This window comes from Equus przewalskii, chromosome 12 (genome assembly GCF_037783145.1).
Source record: "Equus przewalskii isolate Varuska chromosome 12, EquPr2, whole genome shotgun sequence".
NCBI lineage: Eukaryota > Metazoa > Chordata > Mammalia > Perissodactyla > Equidae > Equus > Equus przewalskii.
The window spans coordinates 8,166,634-8,191,240 of record NC_091842.1 but is presented as its reverse complement, the minus strand read 5'-3'; the positions used below and the strand labels follow the sequence as shown (position 1 = coordinate 8,191,240).

At 41.1% G+C, this 24,607-nt stretch overlaps 1 protein-coding gene across 13 annotated transcripts in view; it reads left to right on the top strand.

Annotated features, from left to right (window-relative positions):
* LOC103544533 (paired immunoglobulin-like type 2 receptor beta) overlaps positions 1 to 24,607 on the top strand; it is a 47,966-nt gene that overhangs the window by 9,154 nt on the left and 14,205 nt on the right. For 4 of the 13 annotated variants that reach the window (XR_011524348.1, XR_011524347.1, XR_011524349.1 and 1 more), the window contains exons 3-5: positions 8,832 to 9,044; positions 12,428 to 12,458; positions 13,553 to 13,624. Coding sequence is in view for 6 of the 13 variants with exons in the window: in XM_070566272.1 (XP_070422373.1) it covers positions 8,832 to 9,044; positions 12,428 to 12,458; positions 13,553 to 13,595 (287 nt within the window). In the remaining 7 variants the exon portion in view is untranslated. Of the gene's footprint in view, positions 1 to 8,831; positions 9,045 to 12,427; positions 12,459 to 13,342; positions 13,625 to 14,051; positions 15,767 to 24,607 lie in introns of those variants that run through there. The other 9 variants (XR_011524344.1, XR_011524343.1, XR_011524345.1 and 6 more) reach the window with 6 other exon arrangements.

Here is a 24,607-nt window from a genome sequence, read left to right as displayed (position 1 = left end):
AGGACATTCAGGTTGTTGTCACATCACAAACAAAGCTGCAAAGAGCACCCTTGAACACAGACCTTTGAACACGTGCACAGCATTTCCACGGGATAAATTCCTAGCACTGAAATCACCGGGTCAAAGGGCATGCACGGATCTTTCACATTTTGATAGATAGTCCCACACACATTCCCAAAGGCTGTGCCAACTTATATTCCAGCTGTGTGAAGGTCCTCTTTCCCCAAATCCTCACCAATACTGGGGATTTTCCTCCTCTCAGATCAGTTAAAAAAACACCTATCCTTTGTTGTTTTAATCTGCATCTTTAAAAATTATGAATGGATATTAGCATCAGGGTTATGTTACCATTTTATGAAGTGAACTAGAATTACATAGTTTTCCATATTTCTCTCTGTTCTAGAATCTTCTATGTGGGAATAATCTGTTCCTTAAATTTTTACAAGAATTTACCCATAAAACCTCCTGAACTTAAAATCTTTATGAAAGATAGTTCTTTCATAGCGTTCTTAACATCTTCTTTGTCTACCTGTCAGTTATAGTTTACTATTGCTTAAATCAACTTTTTCAACTTTCTTATTTTTTTAATTGCAGTAACATTGGATTATAACATTATATAGCTTTCAGATGTTCATCGTAATATATTTCAAATTCTGTGTAGATTACATCATGTTCACCACCCAAAAACTAATTATAGTCCATTCCCTCACATGTGAACCTAATCATCCCTTTTGCCCTCCCCCTCTTCCTCTGTGGTAACCACCAATCCAATCTCCATTGTTATGTGTTTGCTTGTCGTTGTTTTCATCTTCTATTTATGAGTGAGATCATACGGTGTTTGATTTTCTCCCTCTGCCTATATTCATTCAGCATAATGCCCTCAAGTTCCACCTATGTTGTCACAAATGGCCAGATTTCATCATTTCTTATTGCTGAGTAGTATTCCATTGTGTATAAATACGACATCTTCTTTATCCATTCATCCCTTGACGGGCCCCTAGGTTGCTTCCAAGTCTTGGCTATTGTGTATAATGCTGCAATGAACATAGGGGTGCATGTATCTTTATGCCTTTGTGTTTTCAAGTTCTTTGGATAAATACCCAGCAGTGGGATAGCTGGATCATATGGTAGATCTATTCTTCATTTTCTGAGGATACTCCATACTGCTTTCCACAGTGGCTGCACCAGTTTGCACTCCCATCAGCAGTGTACAAGCGTTCCCTTCTCTCCACATCCTCTCCAACATTTGTTGTGTCCTGTGTTGTTATTATAGCCATTCTGACCGGAGTGAGGTGATACCTCATTGTAATTTTGATTTGCATTTCCCTGATAGCTAATGATGTTGAACATCTTTTCATATGCCTGTTGGCCATCCGTATATCTTCTTTGGAGAAATCTCTGTTCATATCTTTTGCCCATTTTTTAATTGGTTTGTTGGGTTTTTTGTTGTTGAGATGTGTGAGTTCTTTGTATATTTTGGATACTAACCCCTTATCTGATATATCGTTTGCAAATATCTTCTCCCAATTGTTAGGTTGTCTTTTCATTTTGTTGATGGTTTTCTTTGCTGTGCAGAAGCTTTTTAGTTCAATGTAGTCCCACTGATTCATTTTTATCTTTTGTTTCCATTGTCCGGTCAGACATGGTACTTGAAAATATGCTGCTAAGACCGATGTCAAAGAGCATACTGCTTATATTTTCTTCTAAAAGTTTCATGGTTTTGGGTCTTACATTCAAGTCTTTAATCCATTTTGAGTTGATTTTAGTGCATAGTGTAAGGGAATGGTCTACTTTTATTCTTTTGCATGTGGCTGTCCAGTTTTCCCAACACCATTTATTGAAGAGACTCTCCTTTCTCCATCGTATGCTCTTGGCTCTCTTGTGGAATATTAGCTGTCCATAAATGTGTGGGATTATTTCTGGACTCTCGATTCTGTTCCACTGATCTGTGTGTCTGTTTTTGTGCCAGTACCATGCTGTTTTGGTTGCTATGGCTTTGTAGTATATTTTGAAATCAGGGTGTGTGATACCTCCAGCTTTGTTCTTTTTTCTCAGGAATCCTTTGGCGTCCCAAACTGGCGCTCGGGGTCTTTTGTTGTTCTATATAAATTTTAGGATTCTTTGTTCTATTTCTGTGAAAAATGTTGTTGGAACTTTGATAGGGATTGTGTTGAATCTATAGATTGCCTTAGGAAGTATGGACATTTTAACAATGTTAATTCTGCCAATCTAAGAACATGGAATATCTTTCCATTTCTGTGTGTCTTCTTCAATTTCTTTCAAGAATATTTTATAGTTTTCAGGTTTTGGTTAAGTTTATTCCTAGATATTTTATTCTTTTTGTTGCAGTTGTAAATGGGATTGTATTCTTAATTTCTTTTTCTGCTAGTTCATTGTTAGTATATAGAAATGCAACCAATTTTTGCATGTTTATTTTGCATCCCACAATTTGATTGTATTCATTTATTGTTTCTAAAAGTCTTTTAGTGGATTCTTTAGGGTTTCCTATATATAAAATAATGTCATCTCCAAAGAGTGACAGTTTTGCTTCTTCTTTTTCAATGTGGATCCCTTTTATTGCTTTTTCTTGCCTGATTTCTCTGGCTAGGACTTCCAATACTATGTTAAATAAGAGTAGTGACAGTGGGTGTCCTTGTCTGGTTCCTCTTCTTAGAAGAATAGCTTTCAGTTTTTCTCCATTGAGAATGATGTTTGCTGTGGGTTTGTCATATATGGGCTTTATTATGTTGAGGTATTTTCCTTCTATACCCATTTTATTTAGAGTTTTTATCATAAATGGACGCTATATCTTCTCAAATGCTTTCTCTGCACCTATTGAGATGATCATGTGATTTTTATTCTTCATTTTCTTAATGTAGTGTATCACATTGATAGATTTGCAGATATTGAACCATCCCTGCATCTCTGGAATGAAACCCACTTCATCATGATGTATGATGTTTTTAATGTATCGTTGTATTTGATTTGCTAGTATTTTGTTCAGGATTTTTGCATCAATGTTCATCAGTGATATTGGCCTGTAATTTTCTTTTTTTGTGTTGCCCTTGTCTGGTTTTGACATCAGGATAATGTTGGCTTCGTAGAATGAGTTAGGAAGCCTCCCCTCCACTTCAATGTTTTGGAAGAGTTTGAGAAAGATAGGTATTAAGTCGTCTTTGAATGTTTGGTGGAATTCACCAGGGAAGCCATCTGGTCCTGGACTTCTAATTTTTGGGAGGTTTTTGATTGCTGTTTTGATCTCCTTACTGGTGATTTGTCTATTCAAATTCTCTACTTCTTCTTGGTCCAGTTTTGGAAGGTTGTGTGTTTCTAAGAATTTATCCATTTCTCCTAGATTATCCAATTTGTTGGTATATAGCTTTTCATAGTATTCTCTTATTATATTTTGTATTTCTGAGGTGTCCACTGTAATCTCTCCTCTTTCATTTCTGATTTTATTGATTTGAGCCTTCTCTCTTTTTTTCTTGGTGAGTCTAGCTAAGGGTTTGTCAATTTTGTTTATCTTTTCAAACTCTTGGTTTCATTAATTTTTTCTGTTGTTTTTTAGTCTCTATTTCATTTATTTCTGCTCTGATTTTTATTATTTCCTTCCTTCTGCTGATTTGGCCTTTGTTTGTTCTTCTTTTTTCCAGTACGTTTAGATGCACTTGTAGATTGTTTATTTGGGATTTTTCTTCTTTGTTGAGGTAGGCCTGAATTGCTATAAACTTCCCTGTTAGAACTGCTTTTGCTGTATCCCACAGATTTTGGCATGTCGTATTCTCATTTTCATTTGTCTCCAGGAATTTTTTGATTTCTCCCTTGATTTCTTCATTGACCCAATCATTGTTCAGTAGCATTTTGTTTAGTCTCCAAATTTTTGTGGCTTTTCTGGTTTTCTTCCTGTAGTTGATTTCTAGTTTCATACCCTTGTGGTCAGAAAAGATGCATGGTTTTATTTCAATCTTCTTATATTTATTGAGATTTGTTTTGTGACCTAATATGTGATCAATCCTGGAGAATGTTCCATGTGTGTTTGAAAAATAATATGTATTCCGTGGTTTGGGGATGGAATGTTCTGTATATGTCTATTAAGTCCATCTAGTCTAATGTGTCCTTTAAGGCCAGTGTTTCCTTACTGATCTTCTGTTTGGATGATCTACCCATTGGTGTAAGTGGAGTGTTAAAGTCTCCTGCTATTATTGTGTTACTGTCTATTTCTCCTTTTACGTCTGTTAATAATTGATTTATATCTTTAAGTGTTCCTATGTTGGGTGCATAGATATTTACAAATGTCATATCTTCTTGCTGGATTGTTCCCTTTATCACCATGTAGTGCCAGTCTTTGTCTCTTGTTACAGTTTTTGTTTTAAGTCTATTTTGTCTGATATAAGTATTGCTACCCTTGCTTTCTTTTCTTTGCCATTTGTATGGAATATATTTTCCCATCCTTTCACTTTCAGTTTGAGAATGTCTTTAGGTCTGAAGTGTGTCTCTTGTATGCAGCGTATACATGGATCTTGTTTTTTATCCAATTGGCCACCCTATGGTATTTGGTTGGAGCATTTAGTCCATTGACGTTTATAGCAGCTATTGATAAATATGTATTTATTGCCATTTTGTTACTTTTTTTCTGAGTGTTTTAGTAGTTCTCCTCTGTTCCTTTCTTTTTCTCTTGCTCTCTTCCCTTGCAGTTTGATGGCTTTCTTTAGTAATATGTTTGATTTCTTTTGTCTTACTTTTTTGCTTACTTATTATAGGTTTCTCATTTGTGATTACCATGAGGATCCTATTTAATATTTTATGTATATAACAGTCTATATTGAGTTGATAGACTCTTTACCTTGACCTCTAAGAGCGCTACTTTTTCACTCTCCTCCTGCCACACTTTATGTTTTTCAAATTATATATAGTCTCTTGTTTAGTGTGTGTCTATCCATTACCCTCTTATCATTGAAATAGGTGATTTTAGTACATTTGTCTTTTAACCTTCATATTGTCTTCACAGGTAGTTGACCTGCTACCTTTACTATATTTTTACCTTTACAAGTGATTTTATTGCCTGGTTTTTGTGTTTTTTTTAAATAATTTTTTAATCTCTATTTGTGGTCATTGCTTTCCCACTTAAATAAGTCCCTTCAGCATTTCTTGTAGAACTGGTTTCTTGGTGATAAACTCCTTTAGTTTTTTGCTTGTCTGGGATGCTCTTTATCTCTCCTTCAATTCTGAATGACAACCTTGATGGATAGAGTATTCTTGGCTGTAGGATAGAGTATTCTTGGCTGTAGGTTTTTTTGCTTTTAGCACTTTAAATATGTTGTGCCATTCTCTTCTCGCCTGTAGGGTTTTGGCTGAGAAGTCCGCTGATAGCCTTATGGGCTTTCCTTTGTATGTCACTTGTGGCCTTTCTCTTGCTACTTTTAGGATTATCTCTTTATCTTTAATTTTGGACATTTTAATTATAATATGTCTTGGTGTGGGCCTCTTCGGGCTTCTCTTGTTTGGAGCTCTCTGTGCTTCCTGTTCTTGGATGTATGTTTCCTTCCTTAGGTTAGGAAAATTTTCATCTATTATTTCTTCAAATAAATTTTCTGCTCGTTTGTCTCTCTCTTCTCCTTCTGGAACACCTATAATCCAAATGCTAGCGTGCTTGATATTGTCCCGGAGTTCCCTTAGACTGTTCTCATTCTGTCTAATTCTTTTTTCTTTTTTCTGTTCAGCTTGTGTGATTTCTTCCAGTCTTTTATCTGGCTCACTGATCCATTCTTCTGCATCCTCTACTCTCCTATTGAGTCCCTTTAGTGAATTTTTCATTTCCAGTATTGTATGCTTCATTTCTGATCGGTTCTTTTTTATATTTTCTAGTTCTTTGCTGATGAGCTCACTGTGTTCATCCCGAATTCTCGCAATATCTGTGACCCTCCTTATGATATTTTGTTTGAACTCTTTGTCTAGTAGGTCGCTTGTTTCTGTTTCATTTAGTCCTTTTTCTGGGGTTTTGTCCTGTTCCCTTGCTTGGAAAGTATTCCTTTGTCTCCTCATTATGCTTCTTTCTCTATGCTTATTTCTATGTATTAGGTGAGTCGGCTACATCTCCTGATCTTGGAGAAGTGGCCTTATGTATGAGATGCCTTATGAGGCCCAGAAGTGTGCTTGCCTCTCATCACCAGTCAAAATGATCTAGGAGTGACTCCTTTGTGGGCTACTTGCATCTTTCTGCTGTGGCAGGGTTGCTCTTACTTCAGGTGCCCAGGGAATCTAGTCTTTCCTTCCCTGGCCAACTGTTTGTAAATCCAGTTTGGGGAGCCTCAGCACCATTAGCTACAAAGTCTGTGAGCACATTCCTCTTTCAGTTTTCCTCTTAATTGGTTGCTAGGCTCAGGGGCTTACAGTTGTGATAGGCTTCAGGCCTACAAGGCTGTTGTCAGTTCTCTTAGGAGTGCAGCTGAGTGGGGCTGGCCTCAGGCATGGGAGCACTCAGTTGTTTCAGGCTTTGGAAGGTGGGGCTTATCCTTTTTATGGCTATTTGTGAAGCACAGGTCTGCTGCTGCTGCTAAGCCTCACCCCCCACAGGACCACACACACCTGTCAACACAGTCTGGTCTGTGTACACTTGCCAACTCCCTGGATTGTACCCTGATGCTGCACAGCAGAGGTCCCTGCCTCTCTACCAATGCCCCCCACAGTTCACCTGGTCCTCACACAGGCCCTGCCCCACAGAGGCAGACACATTCACCTGTCTGTAGAGGATCAAGGCACCCAGTCATTGCAGGCCAAAAAGTACCCTGAGGACTTGCTGTTGGGTGGGGCCGGTCCCTAGGGTGGGCTGCCTGCCCTGGATTAAATCTGTGCTCTACTGGGTGTGGCAGATCCCTGGGCTAACAGGCAAAGGGAAGAACCTCAATGGCGCCCACCTGGGGTCTGTGTCAGCACACCTGGACCAGCTCAGAACAATGGCCCCACCAATGTGTCAGTCTCTGGAGAGGTCCCTCCTCTCATCAAGATACCCCCAGAGCCCACCAGGTGAGTCTCATTTCACCAAAGGACTGTCAGCCTTCTCTCTGGTGATTTTAGTTTCCTGCAATGAGTGAGTTTGTGTGTGGGCCCTTTAAGACCCAGGTCTTTTCGGCTTTTGGCCGACAGCCTTTCTGAGGGTATCCTCGCTGCAGTTAATAGCCAGTGAAGCCAGACAGTAAGACCCTTGTCTCAGTTGGGCTGAGTCTGAAGGATGCTTATAGCAGTATCGGCCACAGCTCCGGACCTCACTCCTCCAGGGAGGGCTACGTACCTTAGGGTGGCTCCCGCCTGGCCAGCTGAGATGCTCCACTGCTCCCAAAGGTGGCTTTTTTCCTCTCCAGCAGGAATTTCTGCCTCTTCTAGCTTAGTCAGGGCTGTCACTTGTTCTGGGTGTTCTTTTTTCCAGTTTTCAGTTTTCTCTCCAGAGTAATTTTTCCAAAAATAGTTGTAACCTGGTTGTGTTCATGGGAGGAGGTGAGTTCAGAGTCTGCTTATGCTGCCATCTTAACGAGATCTCCTGTCAAATTTTTTATTGTTTCAGAAAATAATCCACTTCACAGAGGTCCTTAGACTTATCAACCTGTAACTGAGCACATGCTCAATCATGATTTCAATGGCCTCTTTCTTTCTCGTTAGGTTTGCAAGAGTCTTGTCAGTTTTTTTGTGTTTTTTCCCCTAAATAACCACTTCTTGCATTTATTATTCCTACCACTGTTCTACTTCCTAATAAATTTATTCCAACATAGGTTTTCATCACTTTCTAACTCTGAGTTTCCTTAGGGCTGGCTCCTCTCTGTTTTTGGTACATTTTCTCTGGAAATTGAAAATTTCACTTTTAATATTCTTTGCACCTAAAATAATGAGAGTGTTTACTACTGTGAAGTTAACTTTGAGTGTAGCTTTAGTTTTGTTTTGCTTTTAATATGCATTACTATCAGTTTTATTTTATCTGACATGTTACTATATTTTTTCTTTGATTATATTTTAATTTTTCAATTGAGGAATGGTATTAATATTTTTATTATTAATTTCTAGTAAGAGTGGACAGTGAATTCCATCCACACTGACCTGAAGGTAATATTGGAATTGGATCTTTTTTCTTTGGCTGAATATTTGGTCAATTTTTTATGGTCCATTAAAAGAAGGTACAATCTTTTTCTTGGACTTAAATGTGCATTTAACCTTAAAAGCACATTCTATATACACCAGGTGCTTTGTAGATGTTTTTTCACATATTAAAACAACCATGTTTAAAGGACAAATACTGTTTGTTTCCACTTATACGTCATCTCTAGAGTAATCAAATTCAAAGACACAGAAGGTAGAATGGTGGTTTCCAGGGGCTGGAGGAAGAGGGAATGGTGAGTTAGTGTTTAATGGGGACAGAGTTTTCAGTTTGGGAAGATGAAAACACTCTGGAGATGGATGGTGGTAAGGGTTGCACAACAATGTAAATGTACATAATGCCACTGAACTGTACACTTAAATATGGTTAAAATGGTACATTTTATGTTCTGTGTCTTTTACCACAATTTAAAAATTTTTTTTAATCCTGAGATTTAGCCATTTCATCCCGTGATGAAATGAGGTTCTGTGGTCACAACAGTGATTGGTGGGAGAGTCAGGATTTAAACTGCATGATCTGGACTCTAAGCCTTCAGCATTTCCCCTGTTACTCCCCTCCCTTGTGAGAGCTCCAGAGAGTTGCTCCCCACCCCCAACATTCCCCAAACTAGGGAACAAGATGTGACAGTTTCACCCAGATACTGCCACACCCCCAAGGGAGAATTTGCTTATATCTCATGTCTTTTCAGCCGTCAAGACAACCACCCTGGGCCCTACCACCACTGCTGCCACCACCACTGCCACCACGACCACAGTCGACTGCAGGGACTCAGGGGGCAAGAGGAACTCAGAGTCTCAGTCCCCGAGTCTGGAACCTGTGGTTGGGGTGGCACTGGCCAGTGCTGTGCTGAAAATCACAATTTTGGGACTGATGGTCTACCTCAGGTGGAAGAGAAGGAAAGGTAAGTGGTCCGGAGCCCCGCCCTCTCCCCTAGCTTCCCAGTTGGTGTTTCTCAGAACCCACCTGCATCAGAATGACCCCAGGTGCCCTTAAAAATGCAGATCCCTGCTGGGCTCGAGGTCAGGGGTCATGGGGGAGGATCTGAATCTGCATTTGTAACGGTCTCCTCAAGGGGAGTCTGTGCATGATCAAGTTTGGAGAACCACTGATCAAGACCAGCCCCTCTCCACAATCTGATCATTTTATGCTTCTTGTCTCTTGACTTAATCATTTCTCATCAGTCCTTACTCTTGGTTCACGGGGAGGGGAGGGTCTGCCCTGGAAAGGTAAGGAGAGAGCTGAAGGCACAGGAAGTTGGCTCTGCTCAACAAGTATTGGTTGAGTGCCCATTTTCCAGGGCCTGGCTTATAACTGGAGATAGAAAAGTAAATAAATCATAGGCCCTTCTTTCAAGGAACTCAGAAGGAGAAGAAGAAGGAGGTGGAAGCTGGTTCAAGGGCTAATTGCCTCAATTGGAAAGACCTATGCTAGATTGGGACAAAGGAGAGGTGATCAGGGAGGACTTCCCAGAGGAAGTGACACCTTCAAAAAGTCTCAAAGACTAAAAAGGCATTAGCCAGGCAAGTGGTGAGGGTTGGATAGAGGTCACTGTCCATCCAGGGGGAGGAAGCCATTCTGGGACCTATAAGTAGCTCAGTGCTGTGGAGCAGGCAGCAGCTGGAGGAGAGGACCTTGTAAATCATACCAAGAGCCTGTGGTCCAGAGGCAACGTGAAGCAGCAAAGTGGCAACCTCAGCTTCACCTTACAGATACATCAGTCTGTGGTGGAGGGGCCAGAGGTGGGCCAGGCTGGGGTCAGTCTAATGCCCTGGCCGTGCGGATGGAGGGAATGGCCAGATCCTGGAAAAGTTTAAGAGGGGAACCAGTAAGACTTGGTGATGGGCTTGATGTGGGGCAAGGAATTGGAAATAAGTCCCTTGTTTTCAACGTGGGTGAATGAGGCTATGATGGAACCATCAAGTAAATTAGGAAACAAAAGAGGTCAAGACCATGTTTGGAGAGAACGAAGATTCTCTAGTTTGGGTACTTTGTGTTTGAGATACCTGTGTGGCATCTGAGTAGAGATGTCCATCAGAAATTTGGATGTATGCACTCACAGCCCACAGAGAGGACAGGGCTGGAGGCATTGATTATTTATACCCCAACATCCTCCAAAATGGATTTGAAATTACTTTAAAGAGAATTTGCAACAAGACTAGATTAGCCTTATCAGATACTAAAGCACAGAGGTGATGAGCATAGAATGTGGATATAATTATATATATATATATATATTACTAAACATATATGACTGCCTGCCGTCAATCCTGTCTGACACCCGGGGTGGGCACACCCTGGCACATGGTACTATTATCTTTGCCTCAACTTACTCATCAATAAAATGGGAATAATAATAGTACTTCACTGGAGGTTGTTATGATGATTGAACGTAACGCACTTGGAATAGATTCTGGCACAGAGTAAGCACTAGATGAGCATTAGCACTTATAATTACTAAGCTACAATAATTAAAATGACTTGACACTGTCATATTAATACACAGAAAAGCCAATGGAAGGGAAGAGGAAAACCCAAATACAGGCAGGATGTAAACAGGCCCAAATACATGCAGAATTTAGTAGGTTAAAAGGTAGCGTTTCCAATCAGTGCAGAAATATGGTTAATGTAATAAATGGTGTAGAGGTGGAACAATTGAGTAGCCATCTAAGAAAAAATGATCTCCCTACCTCATAATTTGCACCAAAACAAATTCCATTTATTTTGGAAATCAAAGAATCAGATGAGGAGAAAACTAACCCTAGTGCTAGAAGAAAGCATGTGAGACTATTTTATAACTGTGGAGTGGCGAAGACCATCGTAATTATGAGATAAAACCCACTAGCACCAGAGACCAGAAGTGATAGTGGCTTAAATGACCTTGAGTTAATTTTTTCCCTCATATAAAAGCATCTGGAGGCAGACAGCAGAGGCCACTGTCCCTAGGCACTCAGGCTCCTATGTTTCTGCTCACTGTCCTGGATACTGGCTTCTATCCTGAAGGTTGCCTCATGGTCCAAGACGGCTGCGAGGACTCCAGCCCATTATTTCTGAATCCAGGCAGGAAACAGGAGAAAGGATGAAAGGATAAAAAGCGTATGCCCCAGCTGTCTGTCCTCCTTTTAAAGAGCCTTCCTGAAAGTCCTAGCCACGACTTCCCCTGACATTTTATTGGCTAAAATTTAGTCACACATCCCACATCTATCTGTAGGGGAGCACACTGCCACTACAAATAAAATCCAGATTCTGTAATTGAGTAAGAAGTGAATGGATATTGGGGAAGCAAATAGCATTCTCTGCCATGGGACACATCCAGGATGGGAGATTTGTCAGCTGGGTGTGGCCCAAGGACAGGGAACACAGGAGGCCAAGGAGCTAGTGAGAGCAGGATGGAGAGTGGAGGGCTCAGCAGGGAGCTTGGATAACCTGGAAGAGAGTGGATTATCAAGGGACAAGAGCTCAGTGAGGTCAAAGCACAGGTATAGCAGAGAGAGAGAGAAAGCTGGAAGGAAAGAAAGTTGTAGCATGAAAATGATACCAGCACTTAATATTTAGAGTTCTCAGTGCCAATAAATGAAAAATAAAAGTGCAGGGAATGGCTGAGTGGAGTGGAATTCACTGGAGTGTGTTCAGAGGGTTGTCACCATGCATGATGAGACCTCCAAGATGGTGATGGGTGGTGGAGAGGAGGTCTGTGGACCAGGGGCCCATTCCCTGGGAAATACTGCAGACAGACTTGAGGAGGATGTGGGGGGAGAGGGCACGGGGAGACAGCAGAGGGTCAGTGGAAGATGATGGAGAGGAACGGGCTGCAGTGCAAACACGGATTCCAGTCATGAGGTTCACAAGGTGGCAGAGAAAAACAGCCACAACCCAGAAGGAAAGCACAAGAAGCTGGTTTGTCAGGGCAGGAGTGAGGGGTGCCTGTGACAAGAGGAGGGAAGGAGCGGCCTGGGGGGGCCAGGGTTCGGCAGTGGAAGGAGCAGACTGGGGAATGCAGGGGAGTCCAAGGAAGGGAGAAAGAAACAGAGGGAACGGTTGGGAGAGAGGGCAAGGCAAAGGGGGCGCATGGTGCAGAGAAGAGCTGCTCTCCTCATGTGGTGCTGGGGACAATGGTAGAACAGATGTGGGCGCGGAGTCCCAGGCCCTTCCCAGAGGGGTTTCAGCAGAGCTGCTCGCTGCTCTGGTCTCTCCAAGGATGGTCTCAGAGTAGGATGGAGCAGAGAAGGCAGGAGGAGAGATGCCGTCCGTGGATGGCACACTGACACCCTGTTTGTCCCCCTACAGGTCTGCGGACTAAAGCCAGAACCCCAGACAGGTGAGTGCTTGTCCTCCAAGGTGGGGCGGGGTGGGCAGGGGGCGCTGGTTTGTGAAACAGGGAGTTTCCTATGAGAACAGCAGGAGTAAGCCTTTCACAGCTGCTCCCATCCTGACTCTCCAGTCTGCATCCTCAGGTGTCCGCAACAGGCCAGGCCCTTCACTTCCTGCGGCTCTGTCTCCTAAAGAAAACAAAAAACAAAAACGAAACCCTGAGAACAGTGGACCGAAGGGTCCAGCACTTTCTCTGATTCTTTCCCAGTAATGGCAGAATGCTTCCCCCTCATCCTTCTCTGGTGCCCGCTTTCCTCCGCCTTTAGTCCCCATTTCTGTTTGTCCTTCTGTGCCTCCTGGTTTCTCTCCACGTTGAACACCATGCTTCCCAAACACCTCCACCTCTTCCACGTTCTTCCTCTTTCTGCTTGTCGTCCAGTCTGTCCTTTCCCTGTGACCTGGGTGAAGGGCCACAGATCCTCTGCCTCCAGCTCCTCCGCTGCTGTCTTTTCTCAGAGCAGCTTCCCTCCTCAGCTCCCAGCCTCGCCTCCTCTCCTCTCGCCGGGCTCCCCTTCCATTCTCAGCCCTGGTCCTTCACACCCTCCAACCTCCTTCTCTTCTCCAGCCTCTGTTCCCATTCCCACATTCTCCCTTCACACAGACCTCTCCCTCCTTCCTCTCCCTCCCCTAATCTTGCCACTTGCCTTCCTTGGGTCCCCCCCACCCCCCACTCCATGGCATCTCCTCCCAGGACTAGGGCCTGAGCACCCACCCAGAGGACCTGAGATTAGCTTTGCTGCTTTTCATGCTGTAGATTTTAGGGAGGCAGTGCCAGCAGAGAGGACAGGAGCTCAGCCTGATGATTTCTCCTCTCTGCCCCTTCAATAAAAGCCACGTCACTAGAACAATCCGCCTTCAGTGCGCACTCAGCGACCTCTGCTGGGCTACACTGCAAATTGCTTCTCAGTCCTCTTCCTGGCAGCCTCCTTCTGACCCTACACCACTGCATTCATCTTCTGAGCCTCTCCAGGCAGGTCGCAGAGCCCCCCACAAAGAGAACCACCAGATGCGGGTTTTAACTCCTTCCTGCCCTGCCTCTAGGCACCCTCCTGTTCCCATGCAGGGGATCCTTCCAGAACACTGAGGAGAAGTATGAGAATATTGGGAATACAGGTAAGTCCTACCACCATCACTCCCCACTGTCCACCACAGTCTTCCTTCTTCCCCACACACTCCCTACCCACACAGGTGCCCCAGTATTTTCCTCTTTCCTCACCCACCATCCCACACGACTCTGATCCTGACGTAGCAGATAACCTCAGCACTGGAGCCCCCTGCCCATTTCTCTACCCTGGATGCCTTGCCACCTGACCCCAGCAGATCTTAGTTTGTTCCCAGCACAATATACAGGCCCCAAGCTAGACCAGAGATAAGCGGCTCAGACTAGGGCCAGAAAGAATTAAAGGGAAGCTTGGAGAAGGTGGGGTGGAAGGAATAGAGGGATGTGGTATCAGCAGGGCACTCAGGTGTGGGATCGCTGCTCTAAGATGGGGACAGCTCCCCACTTCACTGACCAACCCCCTTCTCTTTCACTGCCCAGGATGACATCATCCTCTACGTCTCCCTTGCCCTCTCCAGCTAGACCTCACCAGCAGCACCTCCCTGCCCCTCTCCCCATGGGAGCCCCCAGGAAGAGACCCTATACTCTACCTTGAAGGTCTAAGGAGTGGACTGAGTGACAAGCTCCTTAGAGTAAGCTCTGCAGAGGGTCTCAGCTTCCAAAAATAACCCTGGCCACACACACGACTCAGAAGCCAGCAGGTGTTGAAGGCCACCAGGGACCTGAGACAGAGCCATCTGCTCCAGTTCCCTCTTCAACTTCCTAGCCTTACCCACCAAAATAAAAGTACCCAGAGAATTTGCCTGAATGCATCTAAGGAGAAAACTGACATCCCCTTCACCTTCTGTCCTTCTCGCCAACAATGAATTCTAATCGATAGCTCACAGCCAAGATCCCTCCTCCAGTACTTTTGTTCAGTGACCGCCTCAGGCCAGGGAACAATAACCCCCAAAATCCCCTGTAGCCAGCCTGGAACTCAAAGACTGCCCCCAGTCGAACCATTCTCCTTCCCTAAGGAAAATAAGTAGCAGGTATCGTGTAAGTGCTTCACAAGCGTCACTTCATTTAAACATCATCAACGACCCTATCTGGTATTAGATGTTCTCACTTGAGGCATGAAAACAAGAACCAGAATGGCCACAGTGCTTTTCCTAAGGCCACATAGCTAGGAGGTGACTGAGCCAAGATTTGAACCCAGTCTCGATGTCCTTCTCCCAGGACTCAGGGGTCACTGCCTTCCCAGCTTCCTATACTGAGCAGGCCTCCCCCAAGAAACAATGATGTGACATGGTGACATGGAGGAGGAGGGAGCAAAGCCAAAAGGAAGCACCTGGTTAGAGATGAACCAAACCAATTAAAACAATAACCCGTTTTATTAACACATAAACTGTGCAACTCCAAATTTAGCCAATTAACCTTGGGGCCAATGAACAGCCCCAGCACTTATCAGCTTCTCAGGGAGCATCTGAGAGGCTGTCCCTCCTGCTCCCAGGGAAGGAGGGTGAGACAGCAGGAAGGAGAAAAGAGCGCACAACTATTCCTCAAAGAAGGCCATGATGAGCTCCTCTGCGTTGTCTCTATGTGGCAGCTCCTCCCGCTGCTCCCGCTCTTTTCCAACATCTTCCATGAGTTGGTCCAGGTCCAGATCACTGGAGGCTTCATCGTCAGGGAGGAAATTTCCAGCCTCCTGACGTGGTGGCTCCTGAGATCCAGGCCCTCTGTCCACACCGCAGGACAGGCCCTGCGATGAGCTGGTGGGGTCAGGCCCTTTGGCACCATTCTAGCTTCTTTTTCCTCCAAGAAGCTGGTTACCAAGGCCTTGCGTTCAGGAGTTCTGATTTTTTTCTTTCTTAATGAAAAAGTGATGAAACTGAGATTCCTGATAGATCATCTGTTCTTACCTTTTAGAAGGCAAACTCCTTAATTTCTACTCCCAAAAAAGTTTCTGGAAAAGATGACCTTTCTCGGTAGAAAGAATATGGCCTTTGGAGGGAGAAAGATTTGGATTCAAGCTATGGGTCGGCCATATGCTAGACATGGGTCTTAAGCCAATTTTACACCGTTTGAGCTTCAGTCTCCTTATCTTTAAAATGGCTCTAGTTATAGAGATTTTGAAAGAATTAAAGGGAACAAGCATGGAAGTCTTTGTCTACCAGCCCACAGCAACACTCCATAAATGTTAGCTCCTACCTCCTTAACATTCTCCTGTCTCTAGATCAAATCAAATCAGTAACCATTATGTTTCCATTGTGTGTACTGTGTTTATATAAAATGTTCAATGAAAACCCCAAAAAGCAGAAAAGGAGTAGAAGACAAAAACAGGAACAAAGAACAAGGGCAACAAATAGAAAATAATAACGAATATTATAGATATTAATCCAACTATATGAATAATTACTTTGACTGTCGGTGGTCTAAATGCATCAATTAAAACACAGAGATTTCAGATCAGATCAAAAACCATAGCCCAACTACATATTGTCTGCAAGAAACCGAGTTTAAACATAAAGACACATATAGATTAAAAGTAAACGGATGGAGGAAAATATACCGTACCAACACTGATCAAAAGAAGGCAGGAATAGGTATATTAACTTCAGACAAAGAAGACCTCAAAGTAAGAAAGTTATCAGGGGTCAAGAAGGCCATTACATAATGCTAAAGGAGTCAATTCTCCAAGAAGACACAGCAGTTCTTAACGTGTATGCACCTAACAACAGAGTGTCAAACTACATGAGGCAAAAGCTGATAGATCTGCAAGAAGAAATAGCTGAATCCACTATCACAGTTGGAGACTTCAACACCCCTCTCTCAGAAATAGATCCAGCTGGCAGAAAATCAGTAAGGACATAGTTGAACTCAACAACACCATCAATCAACTGGATATAATAGACATCTATAGACTACTTCATCCAACAACAATGGAATACACATTTTTCTTAAGCTCACATGGAACATTCACCAAGACAAACCATATTATAGGCTTCTAAACATACTTCAACAAATTTAAAAGTACAGAAATCATACAATGTCTGCTCTCAGACCACAATGGAATTAAACTGGAAGTCAATAATAGAAAGATAACTGGAAAATTCCAAAATATGTGATGATTAAATAGTATACTTCTAAAATGACACATAGGTCAAAGAAGAAATCACAAGAGAAGTTTGGAAATATTTTGAACTAAATGAAAATAAAAACACAACATATCAAAATTGTGAGATGCAGCAGAAGCAGTGCTGAGAGGAAAGTTTATAGCATGGGATGCACTTTTTTTTTTTTTTTTTTTTAAGATTTTATTTTCCTCCTTTTTCCCCAAAGCCCCCCGGTACATAGTTGTATATTTCGTTGTGGGTCCTTCTAGTTGTGGCATGTGGGACGCTGCCTCAGCGTGGTCTGATGAGCAGTGCCATGTCCGCGCCCAGGATTCGAACCAACGAAACACTGGGCCGCCTGCAGCGGAGCGCGCGAACTTAACCACTCGGCCACGGGGCCAACCCCCGGAATGCACTTTTTAGAAAGGAAGAAAGAGGGGCTGGCCCCACGGCCGAGTGGCTAAGTTTGTGTGCTCCGCTGCAGGCGGCCCAGTGTTTCGTTGGTTCGAATACTGGGCACGGACATGGCACTGCTCATCAAACCACACTGAGGCAGCATCCCACACGTCACTAGAAGGGCCCCCAACGAAGAATATACAACTATGTACTGGGGGGCTTTGTGGAGAAAAAGGAAAAAATGAAATCTTTAAAAAAAAAAAAGAAAGGAAGAAAGATATAATATCAATAATCCTAGTTTCAATCTTAGGAAACTAGAAAAAGAAGAGCAAATTAAATTCAAAGCAAGCAGAAGAAAAGAACTAATAAGAATTAGAGCAGAAATCGATGAAACTAAAAACAGGAAATCAATAGAGCAAATTAACAAAACAAAAAGATAATTCTTTGAAAAGATCAATAAAATCAACAAACCTCTAGCCAGGCTAACTAAGAAAAGAAGAGAGGGGAGACAGATTACAAACATCAGGAATAAAAGAGGGGATATCACTACAGATCACATGGACATTAAAAGGATAATAAAGGAATATTAGGAAAAACTCTATGCCCACAAATTTGATAACCTAGACAAAATGAACCAACTCCTTGAAAGGCACAATCTGCTAAAACTCACACAACAAGAAAGAGACAATCTGAGTAGGCCTATATCCATTAAAGATATTGAATCAATAATTAATAACCTTCCAAAACAGAAATTACCAAGCTCAGATGGGTTCACTGGTGAATTCTATCAAACATTTAAGGAAAAAATTATACCAATTCTTTACAATCTCTCTCAGAGGCTAGAAGCAGAGAAAATAATTCCTAACTCAAACTATGAGGCCAGCATTACCTTAATATCAAAATCTGACAAACACATTACAAGAAGGAGAAAAAAAAACAGATTGTGGGGCTGGCCCGGTGACATGGTGGTTAAGTTCACACGTTCCACTTTGGTGGCCTGGGGTTCACCAGTTCAGATCCTGGGTGCAGATATGGCACCACTTGGCAAGCCATGTTGTGGTAGGTGTCCCACATATAAAGTAGAGGAAGATGGGCACGGATGTCAGCTCAGGGCCAGTCTTCCTCAGCAAAAAAGAGGAGGATTGGCAGCAGATGTTAGCTCACGGCTAATCTTCCTGAAAAAAAAAAAACAGATTGTATCCCTCATGAACAGTGATGTACAAATCCTCAAAAAATATTAGAAAATTAAATCCAACAATGTACAAAAAAAAAAATTGTACACCATGTACAAGAAGAAGTTATCTAAGGCATGCAAGTCTGGTTTGCTTTTGAAAATCAATTAATATAACGCATAATATCAACAGACTAAAAATGAAAAATCACATGATCATATCAATAGATGCAGAAAAAGCATTTGACCAAGCCTACACCCATTCATGATAAAAAAAAAAAAAAAAAAAACTCCCAGTAAACTAGGAATATAATGGAACTTTCTCAACTTGATGAAGACTATCTACAAAAAACCTACAGCTAACATCATACTTAATGGAGAGAAACTCAAACCTTTCCCACTAAGACCAGGTACAAGGCAAGGATGTCACCTCTCACCACTCTTTTTCAACATTGTACTGGAAGTCCTTGATAATGCAATAAAACAAGAAAAGGAAATAAAATGTCTACAGATTGGGGTAGGATTTCATAAAACTGTCTGTTTGAAGATGATGTGATTGTCCATGTAGAAAAATTGAAAGACTTGACAAAAAAGAATCTCCTGGAACTAATAAATGATTATACCAAGGTTGCAAGAGACAAAGTTATTACATAAAAGTTAATTTCTTTCCTATATACCAACAAGGAACAAGTGGAATTTGAAATTAAAAACACAATACCATTGACACTAGCACCCCCAAAAATGAAATACTTAAGTATAAAACCAACAAAAGGTATACAACATCTATCTGAGGAAGATTACAAAACTCTGATGATTGAAATCAAATAAGAACTAAAGAAATGGAGAGGTAATTCATGTTCCTGGATAAGAAGACTCAAGATCACCAAGATGTCAGTTCTTACCAACTTGATCTATAGGTTCAATGCAATCCCAATAAAAATTCCAGCAAGTTATTTTATGAACATTGACAAACTTAATCTAAAGTTTACACAGAGAAGCAAAAGACCCAGAGTAGCCAACACAATATTGAAGTACAAAGTTGGAGGACTGACCCTAGCCAACGTCAAGACTTACAACAAAGCTACAGTAATCAAGATGGTGTGGTATTGATGAAAGAATAGACAAGTAGATCATTGGAACAGAATGGAGAGCCCAGAAATAGATCCCCATAAATATAGTCAACTGATCTTTGACAAAGGAACAAAGGGAGTATAATGGAGCAAAGATAGTCTCTTCAACAAATGGTCCTAGCAAGGACAACAGGATGGTCACATGCAAAAAAAAAAAAAAATGAATCTAGAACACAGATCTTACATTCTTCACAAAAATTAACTCAAAATGGATCATAGATCTAAATGTAAAATTCCTAGAAGATAACATAGCAGAAAACCTAAATTACCTTGTATGGGATGACTTTTTAGTTCTTTTTCTTTCTCCCCAAGGCCCAGTACATAGTTGTATATCCTAGTTGTAAGTTCTTCTAGTTCTTCTATGTAGGACACCACCACAGCATGGCTTGATGAACAGTGTGTACATTTGCACCCAGGATCCGAACTGGCGAACCACAGGCTGTCAAAGTGGAGTGCATGAACTTAACCACTGTGCAACCAGGCCAGCCCCTGGTGATATCTTTATAGATAAAACACCAATGAAATACATGCAACACTAATGATCCATGAAGTAAATAATTAATAAGCTGGACTTCATTAAAACTAAAAACTTCTACTCTGCAAAAGACAACATCAAAAGAATTAGAAGACAAGTCACAGACTAGGAGAAAGTATTTGCAAAAGACACAACTGGTAAAGCACCTGTTATCCAAAATACACAAACAACTCTTAAAACTCAACAATAAGAAAACAATCCAATTTAAAAATGGGCCAAATTCTTTAACAGACACCTCACCAAAAAATATATAAAGATGGCAAATAAGCATGTGAAATGATGCTCCACATCCTATATCATTAGAGAAATGCAAATTAAAACAACAATGAGAGGCACTACACATCTATTAGAATGGCCCAAATCCAGAATACTGACCACACCAAATGCTGGCCAGGATGTGGAGCAACAGGAACTCTCATTCATTGCTGATGGGAATGAAAAATGGTACAGCCACTTTGGAAGACAGTTTGATGGTTCTTATAAAACTAAACATACTCTTACCATAAGATCCAGCTATCACACTCATTGGTATTTACCCAAAGGAGTTTAAAACTTATATCCACACAAAAACCTGTGCACTGATATTTATAGCAGTTTTGTTCACAATTTGCAAAACTTGGAAGCAAACAAGATGTCCTTCAGGAGGTGAATGGGTAAATAAACTGTTTACATTCAGACAATGGAATATTATTTGGCACTGGAAAGAAATGAGGTAGCAAGCTATGAAAAGACATGGAGGAATCGTAAATGTATATTACTAAGTGAAAGAAGCCAATCTGAGAAGGCTATATACTGTTTGATTCCAACTATATGACATTCTGGAAAAGGAAAAACCATGGAGACAATAAAAATATCACTGATTGCTGGGGACAGGGGTTGCCAGTGGGGTGGAAATGAATAGACAGAGCACTGAGGATTTTTAGAGCAATGCCAATACTCTATATGATATTATAATGATGGATATATATCATTATACATTTGTCCAAACCAATGGAATACACAACACCAAGAGTGAACCTCAGGTAAACTACGGTCTTTAGGTGATTATGACGTGTCACTGTTAAAGAATATACCATCCTAGTGAGTGACATTGATAATAATGGGGGCGGGGGGTGCTATGTATGTGTAGAGGCAGGGGATATATGAGAAATATCTGTACTTCTCTCCCAATTTTCTTGTAAACCTAAAACTGCTCAAAAAGATACAATCTTTTAAAAAAACTATCAGAAATTTAAACAGTCAGTAGTTATTTGATATATGAAGGAATTACTGGTATTTTCTTGAAGTCTGATGATGGTATTGTAGTTATTTTTTTTAAAGGTTTTTTAGTATACACTGCGTATAACAAGCACACTAAATACACAAAATACAATGTACATCTAAGTATACATGGTGTATGCGTACTGAAATGTTCCAGATAAAATAATATGATTTCTGGAATTTGCTTTAAAATGATATGTGCTTCCACACCTAACTGAACTAGAGAAAAAAGAACAAATGAAGCCCAAAGTCAGCAGAAGGAGAGAAATAATAAAAATCAGAGCAGAAATAAATACTATTGAAATGAAAAAGGCAGTAGAAAGGATCAATGAGACAAAGAGCTGGTTTTTTGAGAAGATAAATAAAATTGACAAACCACTAGCCAGACTTACAAAGAAAAAAAGGGAGAAAGCTCAAATAAACAAAATCAGAAATGAGCGAGGAGAAATAACAATAGACTCTGCAGAAATACAACAGAGTATAAGAGAATACTACAAAAAACTATATGCCAACAGAATGGATAACCTAGAGGAAATGGATAAATTCTTGGACTCCTACAATCTCCCAAAGCTCACTCAAGAAGAGGCAGACAATTTGAACAGACCAATCACAAGGAAAGAGATTGAAACAGCAATCAAAAACATCCCAAAGAATAAAACCCCAGGACCAGATGGCTTTCCTGGGGAATTCTACCAAACTTTCAGAGAGGATTTAATACCTATCCTTTTGAAGCTATTCCAAAAAATTAGGGAAGATGGAACACTTCCTAACACATTCTATGAGGCCAACATCACGCTGATACCAAAACCTGACAAGGACACCACGAAAAAAAAGAACTATAGGCCAATATCACGATGAACATAGATGCAAAAATTCTAAACAAAATTTTGGCAATCAGAATTCAGCAATTCATCAAAAGAATCATACATCAGGATCAGGTGGGATTCATACCAGGGACACAGGGATGGTTCAACATCCGCAAATCAGTCAACGTGATACACCACATCAACAAACTGAGGAATAAAAACCACATGATCATCTCAATAGATGCAGAGAAGGCATTTGACAAGATCCAACAGCCATTTATGATAAAAACTCTGAACAAAATGGGCATAGAAGGAAACTACCTCAACATAATAAAGGCCATATACGACAAACCCATAGACAACATCATACTCAATGGGCAAAAACTGAACCCCATCCCCATGAAAACAGGAACGAGACAAGGATGCCCTCTATCACCACTCTTATTTAACATAGTACTGGAGGTCCTGGCCAGAGCAGTCAGGCAAGAAAAAGGAATAAAAGGAATCCAAATAGGGAGGGAAGAAGTGAAACTCTCGCTGTTTGCAGACGACATGATCTTATATACAGAAAACCCCAAAGAATCCATTGGAAAACTCTTAGAAGTAATCAACAACTACAGCAAAGTTGCAGGGTATAAAATCAATTTGCATAAATCAGTAGCAGTTCTATACTCCAGTAATGAACCAACAGAAAAAGAACTCAAGAATACAATACCATTCACAATCGCAACAAAAAGAATAAAATACCTCGGGGTAAATTTAACTAAGGAAGTGAAGGACCTATATAATGAAAATTACAAGCCCTTTCTGAGAGAATTGGATGACGACATAAGGAGATGGAAAGACATTCCATGTACATGGATTGGAAGAATAAACATAGTTAAAACGTCCATTCTAACTAAAGCAATCTACAGATTCAACGTCATCCCAATCAGAATCCCAATGACATTCTTTACAGAATTAGAACAAAGAATCCTAAAATTCATATGGGGCAACAAAAGACCCCGAATTGCTAAAGCAATCCTGAGAAAAAAGAACAAAACGGGAGGCATCACAATCCCTGACTTCAAAACATACTACAAAGCTACAGTAATCAAAACAGCATGGTACTGGTACAAAAACAGGTGCACAGATCAATGGAACAGAATTGAAAGCCCAGAAATAAAACCACACATCTATGGACAGCTTATCTTTCACAAAGGAGCTGAGGACATACAATGGAGAAAAGAAAGTCTTTTCAACAAATGGTGCTGGGAAAACTGGAAAGCCACATGTAAAAGAATGAAAATTGACCATTCTTTTTCACCATTCACCAAAATAAACTCAAAATGGATCAAAGACCTAAAGGTGAGACCTGAAACCATAAGGCTTCTGGAAGAAAACGTAGGCAGTACACTCTTTGACATCAGTATTGAAAGGATCTTTTTGGACACCATGCCTTCTCAGTGAAGGGAAACAATAGAAAGAATAAACAAATGGGACTTCATCAGACTAAAGAGCTTCTTCAAGGCAAATGAAAACAGGATTGAAACAAAAAAGCAACCCACTAACTGGGAAAAAATATTTGCAAGTCATATATCTGGCAAAGGCTTAATATCCATAATATATAAAGAACTCTCGCAACTCAACAACAAAACATCAAACAACCCGATCAAAAAATGGACTGGAGACGTGAACAGACATTTCTCCAAAGAAGATATACTCATGGCCAATAGGCACATGAAAAGATGCTCATCATCGCTGACCATCAGGGAAATGCAAATCAAAACTACACTAAGATATCACCTTACACCCGTTAGAATGACAAAAATATCTAAAACTAATAGCAACAAATGTTGGAGAGGTTATGGAGAAAAAGGAACCCTCCTACACTGCTGGTGGGAATGCAAACTGGTGCAGCCACTATGGAAAACAGTATGGAGATTCCTCAAAAAACTAAAAATAGAACTACCATACGATCCAGCCATCCCACTACTGGGTATTTATCCAAAGAGCCTGAAGTCAGCAATCCCAAAAGTCCTGTGCACCCCAATGTTTATTGCAGCACTGTTTACAATAGCCAAGACGTGGAAGCAACCTAACTGTCCAGCAACAGACGATTGGATAAAGAAGATGTGGTACATATATACAATGGAATACTACTCAGCTGCAAAGCAGAACAAAATCATTCCATTTGCAATAACATGGATGGACCTTGAGAGAATTATGTTAAGTGAAATAAGCCAGCGAGAGAAAGATAATCTGTGTATGACTCCACTCATATGAGAAATTTAAAACTATGGACCAAGAACAGTTTAGTGGATACCAGGGGAAAGGTGGGGTGGGGGGTGGGCACAAAGGGTGAAGTGGGGCACCTACAACATGACTGACAAACATTAATGTACAATTGAAATTTCACAAGATTGTAACCTATCAATAACTCAATAAAAAAATGGTAAAAAAAAAAAAAAAAAAAAGAATGGTTGATTTTCATTCTTTTACAAGTGGCTGTCCAGTTTTCCCAGCACCATTTGTTGAAGAGACTTTCTTTCCTCCATTGTAGGCCCTCAGCTCCTTTGTCAAAGATTAGCTGTCCATAGATGTGTGGTTTTATTTCTGGGCTTTCAATTCTGTTCCATTGATCTGTGCACCTGTTTTTGTACC